We start from the raw sequence: 26406 nt of genomic DNA, 5'->3' as shown, positions 1-26406 counted from the left end.
CAGGGGGAAGGATTATGCCCAGTTGGATCACAGGGTTTACAGGAAGGAAGGCTAATGGGCAAGAAAAGGATCCAAGGCTTCCAGGAACTCAATTGCATCCTCAAAGGCACATGTGAGGAACTGGGAACTGTTCAGATTAACTGGGATAGAGACTTCATACATTGGAGAGAAAGTAGACCAAATTGGAGGGTTATTTAGGGTTATATGAAGAGAGTTTTACATGCCAGGAGGACACATCTAGACTTTAGCAGACGAGGGGAAGTATGAAACAATGAGTTGGGTGGCTGGTAGCTGGCAGCTGGAGGCCATGTAGTAGATGATCACAAAGCCCCACATCGCCCAGCGTGATGTTAAAGGGAAGTCAGTGGGTATCTGCTGTTACAGCTGCTTTCTGATGAGGTCTGTGCTGTAAATATGCAAGTTGACCTTTCGAGGAAAAACTCACTCTTCTAATGAAAGGTACATATTTATTATGACGACACAGAAACCACCATACACAAAGTACAATCCTCTAACACCCTGAAATACATACATGCACACATTGTACATAAATTTATATTATCAATATAAAAATAAATCAATAACATTTCTAAGGACGGCAAACACAAAACCAATAAATATTGCAATTCTAAAACATCTACGCATATTAAGTGCTGGTGGATAAGATAACAGTAAAAGGAAGAGGCCAAAGCAGACCCCAAAACCAGCTTACAGACTGGGGTTGGTCTGAGGGAGGTACCCCAATGTTCCCCATCTAGTTCTCAGTCTCCCCAAGCACTTAAAGCGCCTGACACCATCAACTCGAAAAACAGAGCAAAGTTAGGATCTGACATTGTGGCATTATTTTTTTGCACAGCCCTCCTTCCTTCTCTCTCCCCATCTTTTACATTCTTTAACCGCATTAAAGATAAAGGAATGTCAATAAGTTTTACTTAAAATCAAAACCTCTCTAGCCTAACCTTATATATTGCATCCAAACAGAATGTTTGCCTTCTCATACTCTCTTTTAATGTCCTGTGTTCAATTCCACCCACCCTGATCAATAAGTAAAATTGCATGGATGGTCAAAGGAAGCAAATCAAAGAAAAATCCAACCTTAATTCTAGCATGGGAAACAAGGCAGAAGGGTCAGAAAATGGCTAATGGACCAGCTATTAAACTGAGCAGTGCTGTACCCTAGCCAGACACTTAGCATCAAAACCTTGACCACAACGTCCCTAGTGTCTAAACACTAACACACTACTGCCACATGGATGTTCTTTTCATAAAGTTTAGGAAACCCATGAACTTCTCAAAATAACAGAAGCTGGGGGCTGGCTTATAAGACAAAATAAGGAGAATACTTATAATCAATTTTAAACATGGGCTAGATTTTCAGGTCTTAACATAGATAATGGACAATGAGCTCCATAAGAACTGTAGAGTCAAGAAATTCTTTCTCGTGTGTGTGTGTGTGTGTGTGTGTGTGTGTGTATTTCTATTATATGAGTGCACTATCTAATCTGTGCTATGAGATGGGATGGGGTGCGGGCAGGCAAAATATTGCCACCATTCCACAGCACATTCCTTTAAGGTCAATTAGAATTTCTAGTTTTTAATCAAATGGGAACTCCTGTACTCAATCCCCTTCTCCTATCTTTCAGACCATACCTACTTTCTCACTTGAATCTGTAACAGATTAACCAGAACTCAAAAGTCCTTTCCATCACCTTTAAGCTAGTCTTGATATCTAGAAGCCAATGCAACCCTGCATGCGCCTTTCACTGTACAAGCTAATCCCAGGAGGGACTTGGTACACAGGGATCCCGCTCCCCAGAGTCAAAACACATGGGGGGCCCTTGGAGGTGGGGAACAGAAGGCATTGAGGGATGCGACTATCGTGAGAGGTGTAGAGTTTCAAAAGCATTTCTCTAGCTGGGGATTCCTGGAACCTAGTATACATTGGTGGGTTCGCAGGTCAAACTGCACCCTGATCTGAATCTAACTGGTCCAGAATCTAATTGGCCTCTGGTCTCCTAGCATCATAAATACTTCCTAAGAGATGAAGTACAATTCAAAGGAACTTGTCCAATCAACATGTCTTCACTGACTTTGCCATCACTGAGTCAAATCAACTGTAAGATCCTGGAACTCCTGAATCACTTCTGGAAACGAGAAAGCAGGACTTTGACCTTTAAGAATGATATGCTCTCTGGTGTCACCAACATCCGAGGTTGAGACGGTCAAAGTCTGGAAGCTGATGGAATAACTGCACCAATCCTTGGGTAGAGCAGATTCTTCTCTTGCTGCCAAATGTCCTCAGAGGTGCAGAGTGCCAGAAGCAGGGGAGCGGGTGAATTCTGGAGTGCACCCTCTGGCCTCTGGTCAAGAAGCAGTGAGGTGTGCATCTTCAGAGCTGCACTGGGAAGGAAGCATGGTTCCGGGCCCCAGGACATCCTGTCCACAGCAGCTGCTACTTCTTGGGCTTCTCTAGAATGTTGAGGAATTTCCCCCGTGTCATCTCTCTGGCTGGAATCACAAAGTACATGAAAGATCAATGAGCACCTAAACTCTGAAAAAGGGTTCACAGGAAGATTTAATTTGAGAATGGGCATTGACATAAATTGTATACAAAGTTGCTAACAGATTCCATCCCTACTAACCTCCAAAAAGTGGGAAACACAAACCACTCTAGACAACTATGGTAATTACCAACACTGTCCTGAAGTTGGTAATTACTATATGGTGCAGGCCAACTGGGGAAATCTTTATCATTTACCCTATTAAAAAAAATCACCAGGGAGCTACCCCCAAATCCCCCTCTCCCTCAAGAATGTAACCTAATTCTCACATTTACTGTCTCAGGAGGTTTGCTTCTGGAGGCTAAAATCCAACCAAGATCACAGTCTTTTCTGGATTGTTGGTCTCTGGACATTTATAATCTCAAATCAAAATTAGAGATCATTTACCCCATCTCTCAGGAGTGGTAGTCCCTGGACACTGTAATATAACAGGGTTTATATTCCCTCAGTGCAGTTCATCTGTGGATGGAGTAATAAAGTAGGGTTTATAGAGCTTTGGTCTTCTCTCTCTTGGCATTGTCAGTCCTTAGATATTTAATATAGCCAGGCAAGGTTTATGTGTCTTTCTCTGACTTTCAGTACCATCAATCTTTGAATGCTGTAGTTACAAGAGCGTTTATACAGCTACTTTCCTACATATGAGGCTCTGACAATGAAAGTAAAACATTTCTCAATTACAAGACCCACTCCAGAAGCCCCCAGTTTTAGATCGGTCAAGCAAATTCTCAAAAAAATCATATGTGGCATAACCCCCTTCCTTCTTATCCCTATGTCTCTTAAACAGATCCTCTTTTTATGTCTCTTAAATGGATGTAACAGTGCCTAAAGTTTTCTATAGCTGGCCCTGGAGTCCAGAAGTCTGAAACCACACAGTGGACACAGAGCAGGCTGCGGTGCCCTCTGGCCTCCTAGGGACATGTCTCCATCTTGGCCAAAGAAGAGAGATGATAGGGAGGCACCTGCTGGGCTGAGAAGGACCTTCACTCTAGGCTCTATGCTTTCCTTTCCAGCAGAGCAAATAGCGGTAGATGACGGGTGCCCACTTCCCACCCCTATCACCTATATTGAATAGTTCTTGGTTTATCTGTACAAGAAAGAAATAAAACAGTACAAACTTTGTAACTATAGGAAAGTTTTAGGCAACTGTAGTCTACTCATTCCTTATCTTTCACAAGTTCAAAGCTCCAACAAAGGAAAAGGAAATCCCATTAACTAGGAATGGAAGCCCCAGTGCTGGGTCTTGTCTCATGTGCCCACAACCCTACCCTGGCCAAAATCAAACTGACCATTCCTTCAGTGAGTTTATGCCAAACTCCATACATATAAAGTTCCTATAAGACTTGCAATTACTTGTTGATATGATTTGTCTTCCTTCATGGAAATATAAGAACTGAGGGCAGAGATGGTATTTTACTATTATTTACATCCCCAGCACCTAGCACAGCTCTGAACCCAGTATCTGCTGAATAACTGCTGGCTAGATGATGATACACAACAAAACTGGAACCAAGCAGGAACACACTAAAGTCAGTTTCCTTCCCTTCCACAGACAAACAGTAAGACTTGTCAGTGACCCTCACTGGTCCACTCTCTACATTGTGGGAGTCTTTTAAAATTTACCTTGCTTGTTTGGCAGGAAAGTCATTTCCCTTGATGAAAGTGATACCAGACTTATGGAGAGATCCAGGCATAGGACTAACTACTCTAGCAGAAATCTGAATAAGTGTTTTCTTGCCCAGGGGAGACAGCATGGACTTCTTTCAGAGAATACAGGATCTGAATTAAGTTCCAACTCTAGTATTTGCCAGCTAGGTGACACCTTGAGTTGGGTAGGATCTCTGAGCCTCAGTTTCCTCATCTGTAAAATGAGTAGCATATTAATACCACCTGCTCTGCCCTCTTGGGTATTCAGCCATGATCATGCTTCATGCAGTGGTAATATTATTAACACATCACCTTTCAGAGGAAGTTGGTAGTCTGTTGCTTCTCTTGCATGCAGTACTTCCTGAGTGAATAAGTGAGTGGACTGTGATAAGGCTGACTAGCAATCTCAAACATCCCATTTCTTGGAATCTTCCCCTCAGCCTGATCCCATAGGAACTGACTACTTATACTTTTGTTCAGAGTGGGTCTCATCATTTATTCCTCCTTGGATAGGTTTTCTGTCTATTCTCCAATGCTTACTAATGACTTTAAAAACAGTATCCAATGACCCTGCAGTATGGCTAGAAGCAGGTGCTTTGGAAATCAGACTTGGGTAATAAAAAAAACTCAGTGGGTAGAACTGAGCCTTGTTTCAAAACTCCTGGGCTAAGAGCACTGTACTGATCTTACTAATTATTTCTGCCTCTTGTACTTCATAAGACCCAATTCTTTACTTTTTTTTCCCCAAATGGGAAAATGACCAATATTTTAAGACCTAAAATTTTACAAGATCCAATCTATTCAAGGGATCAAAAGAATTTAAAAAAAGAAATAAACAGATATTCCAAAGTCTCTCAGTGGCAAGCTCTCCTTGAATTTAACCAATCCTTTTTAACAACCCCCTTTCCACTCAATCATTCCTCCCCCTTCAACCTAATCTAAGTACACAGAGCTGCAGCAAAACCACCGTAAAAGTAGAAGTAATTCAAAAGACATCATCTTCTACACGGGAGGGGAGAAAGTTTTCCTACTCGCTGGTCCTATATAGGAGATATACGAATTCCTGACATAGCTGCTCCCTAAAAGAGGGCTGTACCCTATAAATCACATCCTAAGCACCAACCCCTTTCTGTGCACAGAGAAATTGCTGTGGGTCAGCGGCTGCTCCAGAGCACGTGCCCTCCTGTTCACTTGTCATCAGCGATGTTAACATCTCTGATTAATTCATATACCCCTGGTTTTATTCCTCATCTCTTTATCCTTGGCTCTCCTGTTCTACTGCAGTATGAAGATTCTTACCAACCTGCTACAGTAATCACCGCCCGCTAACCGCACCCCCCAAACCTAGTGAAATTGTTTAGTGATGCCAACCGCGCTTTTAATTTGCAAGACATCAGACACAGAGGTAATTTATACCAACATCTGTTCATTTTTGACTTCTGAAACAAACTCGCACATGCTGCTACAAAATCCCATTAGGAGTAGAGAGACAGCCTTCTGCTACTATTCCGTATTCCTCTTCTACACACAACCCCCCCCCCCCCACACCACCCCCTTCCAGTATGGTTTTACACGTAAATATATTTTACTAAAAAACTCCCACAAAGGATTTCAAATCTTTTTGGGGAAAAAACCTTTAGAGAAGACGACGGCTTGCTGACAGAGGAGACGAAGGTATTTCTACGTCCTCCTGCTTAGTTCCATCCCTTCACGGTATAATCCTTACATTAATAGTCAGGGTAAGATTACATGCTCCTTAGCTTGGCAATTCTGATTTCTGCCTTCTCTCCTGGTTCGTTTTTCCCCACAATGTGTCAGAAGACCGTCCTGGGGACAATAAAATTGCTAGAGAGTTTTATCTGAAGTCAACACCATTTTTAACTATCTTCTAGTTCTGGATTAATTCTCTAGGATTATAAGATTCAAGAGAAAGGCAACACTGCTACCACAGTCTAGTCACTAAGCCAAGAGGGATCCACTGGTCCTCGGCCAGCACAGTGTATGCTGTGCAGAGGAGAAGCACAGCCTCCACGTCAGGCTGGGATTTACGGGCCCTCCTAGGCTGGGCACAGGCCATAAGCTGAGGAAGCCACAATCAAGACTCTCACTAAAGGCTGAACATGTGAACTGCTGCGGAGTGAGCGACAGGGGACAATGTGTACACATTTAAAGACGACAAACGGATAAACTAAAATCAACTTCCAGGTTGATTCTGGTTCTATTACCCCTTCACAGTTTCCCTAGGGCTGTCAGGTTCATGGCAGTTGTAAACACCTGGGTACACGTTAGAGAGGTCAGGGCTGAAGGGAGGACTCCATCCTGCTTGTGCTGAAGGTGGTGTGTGCTTGAATGTAATCTCTTCTTTAGACTCTCCAATTCCTCCAGCCTACACTCAGCCTTGCCTCTGGCTCCCTTTCCACAATGACTATCCCCAAACTGCCTTCTCTGCAGTAAATTTTCTGGTGGCTGGTGGAAAAAGATTTCAGTGGTACAGATTGATTTCTCACCGGTGAGGGGATGAGGGATTACCAGAGGTACCCTGGTTAACGAGATTGGGTGCACAAGCTCTCACGAGACCAGCCCTCTCTGCCAGGGCTCTGCACCTTTCGCCCATGACATATGGGTTTCATTACGGAAAGATTTTCCAGATTATAACTTTGAGGCAATTGCCTGATAAAATTCTGCTTTGCTTTAAGACAGGAAACAATCGAAAGATTAAGTAACTTTTAATGAAATGGAAGAAACTCACAGCATTTGGTTTTTGGTTCTAATGCAAATTATTTTAAATAGTCCTGTGCCTCAATATAATTAATTATTAGTGAGGTGGAGGAGAGTTACTTTTCACTGGTTCTCTCACATCCTGAAGAGCAACAGACTGTCCAGGAGACTCTAATATGAGTAGCCAGGAAACAAAGGAGACAGCATAATGTTGTGAAAAGAACAGGGCTTTTTTTTTTTTTTTTAAGTTTTTGGCTGTGCCATGCAGCTTTCGGGACTAGTTCCCCGACCAGGGACTGAACCCAGGCTCCCAGCAGTGCAAGCGTGCAGCCCTAACCACTGGACTGCCAGGGAAATCCCAAGAGCAGGGTTTTTAGCATTAGCCAGGCTCGGACTCAAAATCCCAGCTCCCATACTGAGCCTGAGCCACTATGGGCAAGTCGCCAGAGTCATCTCTTTGTGTTTCAAACTCCTCATCTGTTCAAGGTGGGGTTAATACAAGGGTCACACAGGCATTTGGTAAATGCTAGCTACTGTATGACTCTTTCTTTCATGTCAAACAGGAAGTTTATTTAAGCCACAAGATGCTTAATGGGAAAATTATCTAGGATTCATTTCTCTTAGAGCAATTTATCCCTGCTTTAAGACAGATTGCCCTACACATAACAGCTAATGTACAAAAGAGTTAAAAATCGCCTTGGGTTTTACAGTGATAGAGTGAAAAATATTAAAAAATTCTCCAATTGAACAGGAGAATTGTATGCAAGGATTTTTGTTTGTTTTCTGTTAAACAGTGAGAGCAAAATAACTTACTGGAATAAGAAAGACAAGGGCTGAATGAGCATGCCACTGATGGAGGAAAGGAGGGGGACTGTCATAGAACCAGAAATCTGCCCCGGTTGTTGTCCATCAAAACATAACATTGTATTTAGTTTTTTTTTTAAAAAGGGGGTGGGTAATATGCTCATCTACACCACCAGTTACTTAAAGTACAGTAAAGAGTGAGGAAGGCATATAGGAAAAAATAGAAAAAGCCATACTGTAGCAGTCAGGATGTGGGAGAACCGAACTGCAGTCTTCTAGCTGAGCATGTCTTCTTGGTCGGAAGGAACTGAGTTCTGGAGTAAAGAGCAAGTTTCCTTCACAGCAGACACCTCCCGTCTGCTGCGGGAACACACCGACTGCATCCTGGCTACTACAGTATGGGCTCCTCTGTTCTTTCGTGTGCTCCTTTCTCATTTCTTCACTGCACTTCATGTACCTGGTGATGCACATGAGCATACACTCCTTTACAACAAAACATAACAACCCCCTAAATGACCGATGTTACCTTTTGACTGACAACAAATGGGGCAGAATTCTGGTTCTGTGACAGTCCCCCCTTCCTCATCAGTGGCGTGCTCATTCAGCTCTTGTCTTTCATATTCCAGTAAATTATTTTGCTCTTACAGTATGTCTGCTTCATGAATTGGCTGCCCATTAAATCGGAATCTAATCTACCTTATTGATAAACTCTATCTTTCACAGTAAACCTTCATTAGTTTACTAAGTGGTATATGTTTAATCTGTGTGCCACAGAACTGTCCTGCCCTGCCACCTTCAAATTAACACAATGACTGTTCTTAGTTTTCATTAATATGATGACTCCTTCCTTGGGCATCCATCGGCCACAAGAAACAATGGCATCTCCTCAGCTGCCAAGTCACAAAAGAGGTACCAGATCAGTCCCGAAAAAGCATACAAGCGGCACCAGGAGTGGCAAAAAGGGATGAACTATTTATTTTTTAAAAGCTCTCAAGTGTGAAGGGAAACATGACTGTCTTGCATTTGTATAATGTACAATGTACTCCAGGTGTACTCTGGAGGCTCAAACCTGGGCACTAGTTAGGGGCAGCAACCTTCCTTAACTGTACCAGCAGCTCCTTCTAGCAAAAAGGAGCACATAAAACCCTAGCTTGGTTTAAATCAGTGTGTTACATGGTTATCTATTTAACTAGATTTATAGAAGATACTCAGTGGAAATGATGTGCCCTTTGTTCTGGGTACAGTTTTGACTTTTTGGTTGAACGTGTTCTAACAACGAGGAGGAGCCTGGCAGTCATCAGTGTGCACTGTGCCGGAGAAGAGCATGAAGCGGGCGGACGAAGAGCCGAGGCACGGAGGCCCAACCTGCAAGGTTCTAGGTATGAGGGAGGTTCACATAAATGAGAAGTGGCCTTGGAGACAGCTAGCTAGCGGTTCACAGGTATCTTGGTACATCAGAGGAGAACAAAGGAAACCGATGTGATTCATAGAGCTGATGTCTCTCTCACAGGAACAGGGAGGGGAGGGTTTCCTGTCACTCTGGCATAGAGCCGACATAAAGCAGAGCAGTGCCCAAGTAGGCTGCTAGGCTGAGATACCTTACTTACTTACCATGCTCCAGTCAGACCTCCACACAAAACCTACCACTAAGTGACTGATAATTCAAGTCAAGGACTAAGTACTTTATAATGCCTCTGATAGGAGAGCAGCAGGGGCTGGGGCCACTGTCAAGAACAGAAGGTGCTATGAACTGGGCATGGAGTCCCTGGATGAGAAGGGCTCTCTTGGGACCTCATTAGAACACTGGTGGCCCTCAGAAAATGATACAATTGTAATAAGGTCCACAGACCATCCTCAATCAACTCATGGACGAGTCAACCCAAGTAAGAGTACGTGGTAGAAATATGTTTTCTCTAAAATATATAAAAGCAGCATTTGAAAGCAGACAGAGTAGCCTTGAGGCCTTTGCCCAAAATTCGCTGGGCATAATAAGCATTTCAAAAGGACAATGAAATACATATCTAAGGAAAGTACAGCCTGGGTGCTACCTCTGTGACCAAACTTATCATTGACTATGAAAATCTTCATCCTAAGAATTCTTAAAAAATCCTTTTGGGGACACACTTTCCAGATTCTGTTTCTATAGAGTGTTCTGTCTCTCTAACAGGACTTTTTCTTCCAAAAAGGGTAGCTAGCCTAAGAACAGTGTTCTCTCCACTGAATTTAGAAAAAGATAATTTTATGTCAAACATTTTTTTTTCAATTCATAGTAAGGGTCATTTCCAGAGACTGTTTTATCTAAGAAGTAATATAAAAAAGAAAAGCCAGGACTCAACATACAGTTAAACGCATTTAGACAGTTCCAATATGGAAAATAATTTTAATGGCTTTTCACAACAGAGGGAAAAGAAGACAGAAATATCCAGCCAACAGATTTATTCTCAGAATATAAAACATCAAGCAGGAACATAAAATACGGGAAGTGTCAGCCATGATGCCTGAAGATTGAAAGCAGTAGAAGAATCTTAATTGTCAGGTATTTGAAAAATGTATTCAAGCAAAAGCCTGTGTTTCTCCATCAACTCTCCCTGTCCTGTCCTCTTTCTTTTTTTTTTTTTTTTCTGTCCTCTTTCAAAAGCAAAACAAGACAAGATTTCAAACATTCAATCCTTTTTATCATCATTCTCCCTACTAAAAAACAAACCAAAACAACAAGCGACCCCAAAGATCTGTGTTCAAGAAATGAGACCTAACAGCTTCTTGTTTGTAGTCTGTTTCCTCTTTAGAGGGCCCACAGGCCTATTTCACTTGGTTCCCCTTCCAAGGGCGAACTCAACTGAGTGAAAGGCAATCAGATCAAAGCAATGGATTAATACCCTTGGGGCAATCTTTCATTAAATACTCATAAATTTTCACAGAACATTCATACTTCAGGGCCTGTACTTAATACAGATTGTGGTGAAACACTTATTATGGCCAAAAGGCTAGTAGATTCACACAGCCTTAATTTCCTCATTCATAAAGTAAGTACAGCAATAATAATCTATCATGTAAGGTTAAGAAAGAGTGACTAGTTGAAGTGACTTCATCAGGACACAAAATATTGTGCCCCAAGTTAGAGTAATTCATTCACAGGCAATATCCCATTCCCAGGAAAATCAGACCAGGATCCCAGCGTAGATAAATTTCAAGGACTTAGATGTTAAGACAACGTTCCTACTGGGAACATCCCTGCCTCAGGGTGCTGGCAGTAGCAAACATCTACAGAGGATGCAGACCCCAGTCTTACTGACCCCCAGGCCAGGGAAAGAGTTACATCTTCACACTGCGAGGCCAATAAAAACCTCTCTTGATTATAATTTAGATAAGAACCACTGGATTGAATAATAATGTCTGAAACTCCCCTAGCTGTTTCACCTTGAGACGTCCATCACTGGGTTAAACATGATGCTAATTGCATTTGGATTGATTAATTTCTCTCACTCCTGTCTATTCGAATAACGCTTAACAAAATAATCATAGCACCCAGAGCCAAATCTTTTCCGTCAAAGGAATGAAGCCATCAGAACAGGCAGAGATGAAAGAAATGAAGATGACCCGTAATTACTGCTACGGTGATATCATTACCATATTATACAAAATGAGTGTGGGGGGAGGGGGAGGAGGGAGGAGGGGCTGAGATTATTTATATTTTTTAATGGAACGCTACAATCTAAGAATACAGATTTGACATCAAGTGGGACACATAGAAATATAGAACTTTAAAAAAATACAAATCTTGTTCATGAAATTGCAAAATCCAACAAACACTGAGGCCCAAGATACATCAAGTGTCTTGGGCTGTGAGCAGGTATTATTCACGCCACTATTTTTTCACGGCAATAACACTTTGTGTATGACTTACATGGAGATTTAAGATGCTGTCTTCATACCACAAGCACTTCTATAGTTACTGGAGAATTTTTCTTTAAGCCAGGGTATAATGTAATTTTATTTTAATTTTGTTAGAGGTGGCCTTGTTTGTAAAATTAGAATCCTGAGTTTTAACTGCAGGTAGTTTCAGTTTAAGACACCAAAGAAAATGTCTATGCATCTTCACGCATGGTTCATAGGACGGTAGTATGCACTTAACCCACCAGGAAGGAAAAATGTATTTCCTTACTTTCTTGTTTTTTGATAGGACTTTTTAATATATTATATATGATATAGAAAAGCTTACAATAGCAAAGGATTTGAACTTTAGGTCTGAATTTATCACTTATTAGATAGTCATCTCAAGTAAATTATGTAGCCTCTCTATGCCTCAGTTCCTTCATCTGTAAAACGGGGGTTTAGTACCTACCTGAGTCAGTTGTTTTAAGATTTAAGACGGTATATTTAGGTGCTCAGTAAGTGCTGGTAGAAGAAAAAAATTTCTGCCTAAAATTTAAAGGCTATTTACAGAACCTTGCATGTTTTGGTTATTTCATTTGATGAAGTTATTTCAAACATACACTATAAAATACCTTAAATATAGATTTTAACAAATGTTTGTGAAATAAATAGGATACTTAGAAGGGGCATCATTTTAATAGGCTAGAAATATCTGGGGGATATTTTTGCTACAGTATTTTAAACAGAGAACCATAATTAAATTGAAAACAATAAAAACAGATATTGAAATTGTTTTACTTAACTTAGACAAGAAGACATGTTTTTCTGTTTTCTTACACAAACAATATTCCCACAGAAAATAAGCACATGTATTTTGAATTTGTAATCATTCAATAGTAAATGTGAACAGAAAAATAAAAAAGACAAAACACTGTATTTCTGCCAGGTTAAAATAACAGACTAAACCATTTATGATGTTAACTCGGTATTCTCTGCTTTCTTTCTGGTAGAGAGGCAATGTATATAGTAAAAAGGATTTCTCTTGTCTGGCTTTGGAATTAGATGGGTCCAGCCTTGATTCAAATCCCAGCCCCCCATTTACAAGTTTTAAGATCTTGAGCAAATTATTTTTCTGAGCATCAGTTCTCTCATATGGGAATTATAAAATAGATATTGCAGAGACTTGTGAGATAAAATGAGGTAAGAAAAAGCCTTTATATTGTCTGGCACATAGTAGGAAAGTCTATAAATGGCAGTGTTAATCATTTTTTTAATGTCAAATCTCAGTTCAAATGTCACTTTTTTTTTTTTTTTAAATATTATTTTATTAGTTGGAGGCCAATCACTTCACAACATTTCAGTGGGTTTTGTCATACATTGACATGAATCAGCCATATAGTTACACGTATTCCCCATCCCGATCCCCCCTCCCACCTCCCTCTCCACCCGACTCCTCAGGGTCCTCCCAGTGCACCAGGCCCGAGCACTTGACTCATGCATCCCACCTGGGCTGGTGGTCTGTTTCACCCTAGATAATATACTTGCTGTTCTTTCAAAACATCCCACCCTCACGTTCTCCCCCAGAGTTCAAAAGTCTGTTCTGTACTTCTGTGTCTCTTTTTCTGTTTTGCATACAGGGTTATCACTACCATCTATCTAAATTCCGTATATATGTGTTAGTATACTGTAATGTTCTTTATCTTTCTGGCTTACTTCACTCTGTATAATGGGCTCCAGTTTCATCCATCTCATTAGAACTGATTCAAATGAATTCTTTTTAATGGCTGAGTAATATTCCATGGCAAATGTCACCTTTTAAGGAGGGCTTCCATGGCCACCCTATCCAAAGTGAGTACTCTTGGTTACTCTTTCATGTCAACACATTTACTTCCTTCACAGCACTCACCAAAATTTGAAATTAACTTTATTTACCTTATGCTCCATGAAGTTCTATGGAGACTCCTACTCTATCTTGTTCAGTAACCAGAATAATACCAGGCATGTGGTAGGTGGTCAGCTATATATATATATCTACTGAAATAATCTATTCATATATGAGGAAAGAGGAACTCTACTTCCGTTTCAACTCTTAATTCAACACTGTGTATAAGAAATTTTGCCCCAGTAAAATTACCTATGTTTTTTATACCCTTTAACTCAGCAATTTTACTTCTAGGTAGCTATCCAAAGGTAAACCAACAAAAATATTAAATAGGGTATTCATATTCCTATTCATTCCAGCACTACCTGCAATAACTGAAGATTGGAAACAACCCAAATGTCCATTTTCACGGAGCGGACTCCTTATTATAGAGTACTGTTCAGCTGTAAGAAGGAATGAAGGGACCTATACATTGCTATGGAGAGAACTCCAGAAGATGTTGCTGAGGGGAAAAAAAAGCAAGGTGTGTATAGTAGATTACCTTATATGGAAAAGTAGGACATGGGGAAATACATAGGTATATTTACTTACATTTTCAAAAGAAATAATGGAAAGATAAAGTTTAGTATTACTTTTTATTAATAAAGACGGTTACCTAGGAGAGGAAAAAGAGCAGAGGGCAGGAGAGAGATAGAAGCAGACACTTTATACTTTATTTTATACATTTTACTTTTGGACACTATTATATAAATATTTTATACATTAAAAAAATTCATTAGGGACTTCCCTGGTGGTCCAGCAGTTAAGAGCCTGTGCTTCTACTGGTGGGGGCACAGGTTAGTTCTCTGGTCAGGGAATGAGATCCATAAGCCATGTGGCATGGCCAAAAAACAAAAATCATTAAACAGAAAAAAAGCAATCTCTAAAAATGGAAATAACCTAAAAATAACTTGAATCTCTGAAATCTGGCATAACCACACAGTACAAGTTTAAATAATTCTAAAAGACATATTCTGACTATATCCCTACAAGTAGATATCCTAAAGACATAAATGAGGCACAAAGAAATCTTAAATTGCAGGCTTCCCTGGTGGCTCAGTGGTAAAGAACCCACCTGCCAATGCAGGAGACATGGGGTCAATCCTTGATCCAGGAAGATCCGACATGCTACGGAGAAACTAAGTCTGTGCACCACAACTATTGAGCCTGTGTTCTAGAGCTAGGAGCCGCAACTACTAAGACCACATGCCCTAGAGCCCGTGCTCTGCAACAAGAGAAGCCCGCACATTTAAAAAAAATAAAAATAAAAAGCGTTATAAATGAAACAAGAATCTTCAAGAGAAAGTATAACTGAATCACTTCGCTATACACCTGAAACTAACACACTGTAAATCCACTATACTTCAATAAAATTAAAATTTTAAAATATCAATTAATACCCTTAAACATTTTTAATTTGAACTAGGCATACTGGTAGGAATACAACTTCTTTTTCTTTTAAAAAACAAAACAACACTCATTTACCAACTCTGACAATGGAAAAGGCCCAGAAGCCTAACAGTTTAGTACTAATGAATACTCTTAATACTTAGATTTCTACTAAAAGGAACCAAGGTTACTTGGAGATATGGATGAGATTCTAAGTCTGAAGCAGTAAATGAACACAGAATATCTTGACATGCTGAAAGGAAGGAAGTTGACAAAGATTACGAGAATCACGTCAAACAACACAGGAGTCAACAAAAAGGGGTGTCCACTAACTAAAGATGGGACAGTTCTGACTGTCAAAAAGAATAAAAATTATAGTAGTTAGAAATATATTAAATATAAATACCTATGTTTCTTAAAAGTCCTTAGTTATTTCAACTCATCTCATGTTCTGAAAATCAGTAAAGGGAAGGAAAAAAATCAATCTTTTTTTCCTGTCTTTCCACTCTGGACTATATTTCAGGAAAACCAAATAGATGCTGATGATAATTATCATTTTTATTATGAAAGCGATCAGATTTATACCACCTAAACCCAATGGTCCTCATTGAAACTGGAACAAATGAAGGTCTTATGCTTTCTGATATGCAGCAATAGCAACTACACTTATGAACCATACTTTCCAAAAGGACTGATTCCAAAATCACTTTATTCTCTAACTCTACTAGATCGCATGAAATTGGGGGTGGGGGTGGGGGGGAAGGAAAACATGAAATGCTACCACCAGGATAAAAATCATCCAAATTTAAAATGCAGGAGATCTTCCGAGACAAACAAACCAGTTTTTTCAACAATTAAATAGCACTGGCCGGGGTGGGGGAGCCCTAGAAGAACAGTGCGTGCCTATTTACAGAGAAGATTAACAGAATGAAGTCTAATGTCAACCAAATGCAAATGTGCAGACCTCCAGATAACAACTCACACAAACCAACTGTGAAAAACAGTTTTTAGCCAAATTGGACAAGGATTATATTATTAAGGAATTATTATTTTATTTTGTTTAGTGTAATAATTGTGTTTTTTAACAGACTTCTTGGTTAGAGATACATACTACAGTACTTATGAATGACATAGCACTAGGATTTGTTTCAAAATACTCCAGCCAACAACACAACCACAACAAAAGTGTGATATAAGTGGGCGGAGATAAAACAAGAATAGCAGAAAGCTGACTGAAGTTGGGGATGGGTATGTGGAATTTATTATAGCATTCTCACTACTTTAGTAACGTTTGTAAAATCTTCATAATAAAAAGCAAACTTCACCAACTGCTTTTCTGGAAATATAGCTTTTTCTCATTATCACTGCATATCATAATACAATGAAGAGTAGGCCAGGGAACAGAAATGAGGACAATTAATTATGCAGAGGGCTTAGAAATGAACAGACAGAAAAAGCTTGAGAAAGGGGGTGAGTTTTTATGTCATGAATGTTTATTTCTATCGTTAAATTCCTTGGATGAGGAACAAATTACACACGACCAAACGATCAAAAGCAGATAACATATTTTTTAAAGTCCACCAAATCTTACTCAGGTTAAGTCTAATAATATGAACCTGCTGCCTTCCAACCTTTCTTAATTATTTAAGGAACCACACTGACAAATCTAAGCACAATTTTCAATTTATTCATAAAATAGCTACAAGTGAAATTCTCTTGCTCAACATTTTGCTTCTACAAAATTCTTTGGGAAGTGGAAAGAATAAGTCCTTGGTTACTCATTTACTGAATTTTGAACTGATATTTTTTGAATTGAAAAAGCTTTAGGGTCACTACAGCAGAAATTAACCCAGTATTGCAAATCAACTACACTTCAATAAAATAAAAATAAAGCTTTAGTGTCAGTAGTAAGAGTAACTTTAAGGTCTAGACCAGTTCAATAGCTAACAAGCTACAAAAATGAAGAGCTTAATCTAAACATTCATTAGTGTTTGTCAGTCGCTAAATCATATCTGAGTTTTTGTGACCCCGTGGACTACACAGACCATCAGGCTCCTCTGTCCATGGAATTCTCTAGGCAAGAATACTGGAGTGGGTTGCCATTTCCTTTTCCAGGGGATCTTCCCAACCCAGGGATTGAACCCAGGTCTCCTGCACTGCAGGCAGATTCTTTACTGTCTGAGCCACCAGGGAAGCTGATTCACTAGAACAGCTAAATTTCAGCTAGTCTGCCTTCACACCATCAACAACTGTGAATATAAATGATGACCTCCCTATTCCTACTTTAACTGGATCACTCTTATTTCATAGATGATGATTTATCCACTTTAAAACAAACTACTTGTTCTGATAATTTGGTTTTAATTTTTTGCAATGTAGTTTCACATATATATGGTTCATGTTCTCAACTTGACCAGAGAATAAATTCATCAATGGAAGAGACTTTTAAAGATATTTTCCCTAAATGACTTGGGAAAAAAAATACCCAATATATAGTATTTGTTTCCCTGATAGCCCAGTTGGTAAAGAATCCACCTGCAATGCAGGAGACCTGGGTTCGATCCTTGGGTTTGGAAGATCCCCTGGAGAAGGGAAAGGCTACCCACTACAGTATTCTGATCTGGAGAATTCCATGGGGTCCCAAAGAATTGGACACAACCAAGCGAATTTCACTTATAATATTCATCCAGCAAGGGGCTTAATTTAAAAATCTTTTTCCTTTAAAATCATGTAGTAAAAAAAAACATCATGTAGTAGTACATATGTATAATTACTGTTTTCACTTGATTATGAATTTTAAAAAAAAACATTATTTATTTATTTGGTTGCATCAGGTCTTAAGTTGCAGCAAGCGGGATCTTCGATCTTCATTGCAGCATGAGGGATCTTTAGTTGTGGTGCATGGGCTTAGTTGCTCCACGGCATGCAGGATCTTAGTTCCCCGATTAGGGATCGAACTCGAGTCCCCTGCATTGCAAAGTGGATTCTTAGCCACTGGACCACCAGGAAAATCCCTGAATTTCTTGCAAAAGAACATCATATCAAGGTGAGACCTTGATTGTATGATGTGTCTACCCAGGTAGTCATGTTGAGACAGGCTGGGACCTGGGACCTTTAACCAGAGTGCTTATACCTGGACTAACATCTCTGAGCAACAGAATACAAAGAAACAATAATGGACTGAAAACAATTGCAGGAGTGCAGATTTGGGGCAGTTATGAACAAGATACAGAAAGGACAGGAGGAACCAACTGCCATTTCTGAGGGGCTGAGAGCAAAAGCGGGATCCCTGCAGAGTGGGGATCAGTATCACCACGGAGTGGGCAGATCACCTAAGCTATGCCTCCTGCCCAGTCCACAGACCTGCCCCTGTCGTTATCCCCTTTAGGGACCAAAGCAGCTCCTCTGGGGAGACAGCAAGAATGCCTGCTCCTTGTTTTCCCTCCCTCCTGCTGCAGCACAGCCCTAATGAAGCCCTGACTAGAATTCTTATCTGGCCTTGTATCAATTTCTATTGATTAAACGGGCCAAGGGCCCAGGTCCATAACAATAGGTAGTGGTTAGTTTACTTATGAGTGGAAATTACAGCTAGTTAACCTTCTGTGTTTTTCAAATATCCAGTTTTGATGTTTCTGAAAAGTCTTATTTACAACATTTGTGACTTAGAACATAAAAATATCGTCAACCAGAAGATTATATTATACTGTGTATAGTAGTCTACTTCATGGAAACTCCAGAGATTAATCTATATATAATAACTATATGTATAGTTTAATATATAGATTATATATAATAACTATATAGAGTTTAATCTATATATAGTTAACATAATAAGCATACTGTTTAGTCACTCAGTTGTATCTGACTCTTTTATGACTCCATGGACTATAGTCCACCAGGCTCCTCTATCCATGGGATTTCCCAGGCAAGAAAACTAGAGTGGGTTTGCCATTTCCTTCTCCAAGAAATCTTCCCAACCCAGGGATCAAACCCACGTCTCCTGCATTTGCAGGTGCATTCTTTACCACTGATCCACCAGGGAAGCCCTATAGTAAGCATATACTGAATGAAAACATACTCTTTCATTGACAGTACAGGTGATAATTTAAGATCTTAAAAACAACTTCTGTGTCATCAACATGGCAAAATATAAGGGGAAATCTGGTTAGACAGTATATAAACATTTACTATAATGTTTAATAATTAAATTTAAAACACATTTTCATTTACTTTATTTGCACTCGAGCCAATAAAGAAGTGAAAGAGAAAAGAAGCATTTTATAGGTGCTAGACCCCTGGCCTCAAAAATCAGAGGTCAGAGTTCTAAACTTGTTTCCTCAACTAATCAACACATTCTTATGCCCATTTTTATTTTTTTTTAAGATTATTTATTTGCTAACTTTTGGCTACACTGGGTCATCTCTGCTGTGTGCAGGCTTTCTTTGGTTGCAGAGGGCAGGGGCTAACTCTTCCTTGCAGTGTGTGGGTTTCTCATGTCAGTGACTTCTCTCGTTTCAGCTCATGAGCTCTAGGGTGTGTGGGCTTCAGTGGCTGTGGCAGCTCTTTTCTAGTAAGTCGGCTCTTCACCTTAGGTGGCTCAAGTATTGGAGCTTCAGTTTCAGCACTAGTCCTTCCAATGAATATTCAGGACTGATTTCCTTTAGGATTGACTGGTTTGATCTCCTTGCAGTCCAAGGGACTCTCAAGTCTCCTCCAACACCACAGTTCAAAAGCATCAATTCTTCGGTGCTCAGCTTTCTTTATGGTCCAACTCTCACATCCATTAATGATTACTGGAAAAACCATAGCTTTGATTAGACGGACCTTTGTCGGCAAAGTAATGTCTCTGCTTTTTAATATTCTGTCTAGGTTTGTCATGACTTTTCTCCTAAGGAGCAAGCATTTTTTAATTTCATGGCTGCAGTCACCATCTGCAGTGATTTTGGGGCCCAAGAAAATAAAGTCAGTCACTGTTTCCATTGTTTCCCCATCTATTTTTGCCATGAAGGGATGGGATCAGATGCCATGATCGTAGTTTTCTGAATGTGATTCTGATGTATGCCCAAAGTTTGAGGACCACTAACCTATCTTACCTGGGTTTCCCAGGTGGCTCAGTGATCTGCAGGTTCAATCCCTGGGTCTGGAAGATTCCCTGGAAGAAATGGCAACCCACTCAAGTATTCTTGCTGGAAAAATCCCATGGACAGAAGAGCCTAGTGGGCTGCAGCCCATGGAATCGCAAAGAATCAGACACGACTGAATACACCAGCAACCTATCTTACCCAGACTCTTTGATTTTGTTTGTCTTCAGTTCTAATTCATTACTAAAAGAATTATTGATAAAATTTTAATTGGTTAAAATTATGATCATATCAATGGAACAGAATAGAAAGTCCAGAGATAAATCCACGAACCTATGGACACCTTATCTTTGACAAAGGAGGCAAGGATATACAATGGAAAAAAGACAACCTCTTTAACAAGTGGTGCTGGGAAAACTGGTCAACCTGTAAAAGAATGAAACTAGAACACTTTAAACTCAAAATGGATTAAAGATCTAAATGTAAGAACAGAAACTATAAAACTCCTAGAGGAGAACATAGGCAAAACACTCTCCGACATAAATCACAGCAGGATCCTCTATGACCCACCTCCCAGAATATTGGAAATTAAAGCAAAAATAAACAAATGGGACCTAATGAAACTTAAAAGCTTTTGCACAACAAAGGAAACTATAAGTAAGGTGAAAAGACAGCCCTCAGATTGGGAGAAAATAATAGCAAATGAAGCAACAGACAAAGGATTAATCTCAAAAATATACAAGCAACTCCTGAAGCTCAATTCCAGAAAAATAAATGACCCAATTCAAAAATGGGCCAAAGAACTAAACAGACATTTCTCCAAAGAAGACATACAGATGGCTAACAAACACATGAAAAGATGCTCAACATCACTCATTATCAGAGAAATGCAAATCAAAACCACAATGAGGTACCATTACATGCCAGTCAGGATGGCTGCTATCCAAAAGTCTACAAGCAATAAATGCTGGAGAGGGTGTGGAGAAAAGGGAACCCTCTTACACTGTTGGTGGGAATGCAAACTAGTACAGCCACTATGGAGAACAGTGTGGAGATATCTTAAAAAACTGGAAATAGAACTGCCATATGACCCAGCAATACCACTTCTGGGCATACACACTGAGGAATCCAGATCTGAAAGAGACACGTGCACCCCAATGTTCATCACAGCACTGTTTATAATAGCCAGGACATGGAAGCAACCTAGATGCCCATCAGCAGACAAATGGATAAGGAAGCTGTGGTACATATATACCATGGAATATTACTCAGCCGTTAAAAAGAATTCATTTGAATCAGTTCTAATGACATGGATGAAACTGGAGCCCATTATACAGAATGAAGTAAGCCAGAAAGATAAAGAACATTACAGCATACTAACACATATATATGGAATTTTGAAAGATGGTAATGATAACCCTATATGCAAAACAGAAAAAGAGACACAGATGTACAGAACAGACTTTTGGACTCTGTGGGAGAAGGTGAGGGTGGGATGTTTCAAGAGAACAGCATGTATATTATCTATAGTGAAACAGATCACCAGCCCAGGTGGGATGCATGAGACAAGTGCTCGGGCCTGGTGCACTGGGAAGACCCAGAGGAATCGGGTGGAGAGGGAGGTGGGAGGGGGGATCGGGATGGGGAATACATGTAACTCCATGGCTGGTTCATGTCAATGTATGACAAAACCCACTGCAATGCTGTGAAGTAATTAGCCTCCAACTAATAAAAATAAATGGGAAAAAAAATTATGACCATAAAGCATACTTCTTACCATAAAGCTAAATGCAGAAAAGCGATACTATCTTCTCTATGAGCAACAAAGGGAGAAATTAAAATTCAGTCAAGGATTAGAATTTTTTATCAAAACTTCAGCTCAATCTCTAGTGCCATAGTGTTAAGGTTATAATATAATCCTTAACCTTCAGAATCTGGCAGAAGATAGACTGGAAAATAAATAATTATCAAGTAATGTCATCCAAGCTATAAAAGGAGTATATACAACACATTACAAAGATAGACATGGGGACAATTAAATCTGCAGAAGGTTTGGGTTGGATGGGCAGGAAAAGCTTTAGAAAAGGAGTGATATTTGAACTGATTCTTTGGGGATATAGTATCTGGGAATAACTTGGCAAGCTAAGGACAGCTCTTTTTAAATCCTCTCCACTAGGCCACCGGGGTATAAATGCAAGTCAACATTATGAAATAAATCTTAGAATAAACTCTAAGTACTTTCTTAATTCCCAGAACCGTTTGGGATTTCTTGTGGCTACCAAAGTAGTAAAAGAAATGGCCTGCTTTAAGAAATTAAACCACAAGTCACAAATCTGATCTATGCAAATCTGGCAGAAACAAACCAATTATAATTATTCACCATATTCGGTTAAGCAAAAAGTCGTGACTGTCAACAACCAAACCACAATTAAGTCAAGTGATTTGTTCCCAAGTCAAGTTTTAAGACTGAGGTTTTCACAAGGTTTTTTTTAAAAATGGAAACATTTACTGTGCATTTATTTTAAAAGTTTTATTTGGTAAAATTTTTTTTGGCTGTACTGTGGGTCTTGTGGGACTTTAGTTCCCTGATCAGGGTTCAAACCTGGGCCCTCACTAACAAGAGTGTGAAGTCCTAACCATTGGATTGCCAGGGAATTCCCTTAAAATTTTTTTCAGCTTTGCTGAGGTATAATTGACAAATAAAATTTTAAGATATTTTAAACACAGTACATTGTGAAAGAATTTCCCCCCACCAAATTAATTAACAGCTACTGTTGCTGTTTAGTTGCTATGTCATGTTGGACTCTTTGTGACCCCGTGGACCATAGACTGTCAGGCTTCTCTGTCCATGGGATTTTCCAGGCAAGAATACTGAAGTGAGTTGCCATTTCCTTCTCCTCCCTTAAAAGTTGTAAATGTCTTTATTTCTTATTCAAAAGACATAATTTATGGAATCCAGGGTGGAGGATACTATCTTAAAGAGTTAAAAATTCTGTGATTCTAAGATCAACCTGAACTAATTCTACCTAAAAACCACATTTTAGATTAGTCTCTATTCCTCTCTATTCATGTTCTAATAAACTAGCATTCCTGTAACCAAACAAACCTAACACTTATTTTTTTGGACAGTAGAGAAGCATACTAAAAAGTTTATTTTAAATAAAGACTATTTATTAAGTCCCTAGTAATCTAGTTCTGATTTGATTGAGGAGTATTATTTCTAATAAATCAAGAGTTGAGTCAAAGGCCAGAAGACAATGTGAATAAAACACTTAAATATTCCTAACATTAATCACATTCTTTGAATTACTTTCTTAATGATTGCCCAAGTTCAGCTTGAGTTACTGGGTACATTCACTTCATCTGTATAATCAATGATGTATCTATCTCTGAGGTTAAATGTCAATAAAGAAATGAATCTCTATGTGCCAGAAGCATTCTATTCTTCCAAAGTTTTACTCTACGCAAAAGCAAAATAAGAATATATGACCAAGGTTAAAAACAACAAAACATCAGACTTCTTTGGTGCTCCAAGAGGTTAGGAGTTTGCTTTCCAATACAGGGGACGTGGGTTTGATCCCTGGTTGGGGGACTAAGATCCCACATGCCACAGAGCAACTAAGTCCATGAGGCGCTACTTCTGAGCCTGCACTCTCTAGAGCCCATGCTCTGTAACAGGAGAAGCCTACGTGCTGCAACTAATGAAAAAGCTCATGCGCAGCAACAAAGACCTGGCACAGGCAAAGCAAAGAAACAAAAAAAAAAAACCCAGAAGGTATGACCTACTGTTGTCAGTTAGCCATTATAGTCAGCCAACTGTAAACAGATTCACAATATGCTATTCTTCTCCATTCTAGCTCAAGATATGAAATATCAAACTCTAGAGTCCTTTGAAATGGAATCCAATACTGAGAATGACGAAATAAAAAAGACATGTTTTTGCTTACTCAGTTTCTGAATGACTCAAGAAGACAAAGGAGAGATCAATAAACGGTTAAGTTATCTCTAAGTTTAAGCAAAATGTATTTAGATATTATTGGACTATAAAGAAAGCTGAGTGCCGAAGAATCGATGCTTTGAACTGTGTTGTTGGAGAAGACTCTTGAGAGTCCCTTGGACTGCAAGGAGATCAAACCAGTCAATCTTAAAGGAAATCAGTCCTGAATATTCATTGGAAGGACTGATGCTGAACCTGAAACTCCAGTACTTTGGCCACCTGACTTGAAGAACTGACTCACTAGAAAAGACCCTGATGCAGGGAAAGATTGAAGGCAGGAGAAGAAGGGGAAGACAGAGGATGAGATTGTATCACCATCATAAGCTGAGGATGGCATCACTGACTCGACGGACATGAGTTTGAGCAAGCTCCGGGAGTTGGTGATGGACAGGGAAGCTTGGTGCGCTGCAGTCCATGTGGTCGCAGAGTTGGACATGACTGAGTGACTGAACTGAACTGATTTACATATTGGGTGATATACATTGTACTTACACCTAGTTAAAATTATATCTGTAGAGTCCAATGCAAAACTTACACAAACACATCCCACATCAAAAGAAAGTTTAAAAACCTGCACATGAATGTTCACAGCTGCATTTTCATAATAGCCAAAAAGTGGACATACCCAAATGTCTACCAACTGATGAATAATGTGACATATGCATATAATGGAATATTATTTGGCAATAAAAAGGAATGAAATCCAGAGGCAAAAAGTAGGTTAGCAATCACTTAGGGCTGATTAGGGAGTGGAACTGGGGGAATGGGAGTAACTGCTAATGGTTATCTGGCTTCTTTTTAGGGTGATGGAAATACTCCAAAATTAGATTGTCACAGCAGTTGCATACTTCTGTGAATATACTATTAGGTTGGTACAAAAGTAGTTGTGGTTTTAGACTACGAATTTTAAATCATTATAACTAGGCTCAAATACATCTTTATTAATCAAAATAGGAACCATTATAATCAACACATTCTTGCCAACAAGAAATAAATTTGTTTATTACTGTAGCATAAAAATCCGTGCTTCGAAATTCAATGAACTCTTGGAAAAAATTTTCTGCATTCTGCTGGTTGCGGAAGCGTTTTCCCTGCAAAAAGTTTTGAGATGCTTGAAGAAGTACATGGTAGTCAGTTGCTGAGAGGTCAGGTGAATATGGTGCATGAGGCAAAACTTCATAGCCCAATTTGTTCAACTTTTGAAGTGTTGGTTGTATGATGTTGGGCCCTTTCTGTTGACCAATGCCAGGTGCAGGCACTGCAGTTTTTGGTGCATCTTGTTGATTTGATGGGCACACTTCTCAGATATAATGGTTTTGCCAGGATTCAGAAAGCTGTAGTGGATCAGATGGGCAGCAGGTCCACCAAACAGGGACCATGACCTTCTTTTTGGTGCAAGTTTGGCTTTCGTAAGTGCTGTGGAACTTCTTTTCTCTCTAACCACTGAGCTGGTTGTTGCCGGTTACGGTATAAAATCCACTTTTCGTCTCACATTATAATCTGATTGAGAAACTCTTCATTGTTGTGTAGAATAAGAGAAGACGACACTTTTAAACGACAACTTTTTAAAAAATTTCCGGTCAGCATATGAGGGATCCATTTATCAAGCTTTTTCATCTTTCAAGTTTGCTCCAAATGCCAAATGACCATAGAATTGATGTTGAATTCTTTGGTAACTTCTGTAGGTTTAAGAGGATCAGCTTTGATGATCCTCTCCGTTGTGGTCAACTTCTGATGGCCGGCCACTACACTCCTCATCTTCAAGGCTCTCGTCTCCTTAGCAAAACGTCTTGAACCACCACTGCACTGAATGTTCATTAGCAGTTCCTGGGCCAAATGCACTATTGATGTTGCGAGCTATCTTTGCTGCTTTATCACATATTTTAAACTTGAATAAGAAAATTGCTTGATGTAGTAGAAAACCTTTTGTATACATATATATATATATACATAAATAGTGTGTATAATATATATATTTTAGAAAACTTACGAATTTTGGCCCAACTAAAAAATCTATGACATTTTGATTCTATTTATTTGACTTAGTATGAACAGAATGATAGATTTCTAATTTAAAAATACAGATACGCAACAAGCAATAAAGGTTTACTGTATAGCACATGGAACTATAGTCAATACCTTACAATAACCTGTAATGGAAAATAATCTGAAAAATAATATATGTGTATGTGTATAACTGAATCACCTAGGCATGCACCTGACACACTGTAAGTCAACTATACTTCAATAAAATATATATATTAAGAAAAAAGAAAGAAAACTGCTCGAATCTGCTTTTTGTCTAACATTTTTTCCCTAGTCTAAAATAAATAGAAATAAACAGCAAGTAATAAGTCATTAGCAAAAAAATACAAAGCGAGAAATATGCATTAAAATGATGTATAACATAACCACATT

The 26406-nt window shown here is 39.3% G+C and overlaps 1 protein-coding gene across 5 annotated transcripts in view; it reads right to left on the bottom strand.

Moving 5' to 3' along the window:
- Positions 1-447: 447 nt before the first annotated feature.
- Positions 448-26406, bottom strand: part of LIN52 (lin-52 DREAM MuvB core complex component) — a 109228-nt gene continuing 83269 nt past the window's right edge. For 2 of the 5 annotated variants that reach the window (XM_065941517.1, XM_065941522.1), the window contains 2 exons: positions 20004-20062; positions 19561-19703 (listed from right to left, as the gene is read on the bottom strand). In XM_065941517.1, the coding sequence (XP_065797589.1) occupies positions 19694-19703; positions 20004-20062 (69 nt within the window). In that variant the 3' untranslated portion in view covers positions 19561-19693. Of the gene's footprint in view, positions 2509-18969; positions 19704-20003; positions 20063-26406 lie in introns of those variants that run through there. The other 3 variants (XM_065941521.1, XM_065941518.1, XM_065941516.1) reach the window with 3 other exon arrangements.

This window comes from Muntiacus reevesi, chromosome 7, assembly GCF_963930625.1.
Source record: "Muntiacus reevesi chromosome 7, mMunRee1.1, whole genome shotgun sequence".
Lineage (NCBI taxonomy): Eukaryota > Metazoa > Chordata > Mammalia > Artiodactyla > Cervidae > Muntiacus > Muntiacus reevesi.
The sequence above is the reverse complement of the archived record's forward strand: the minus strand, read 5'-3'. Positions and strand labels throughout refer to the sequence as shown.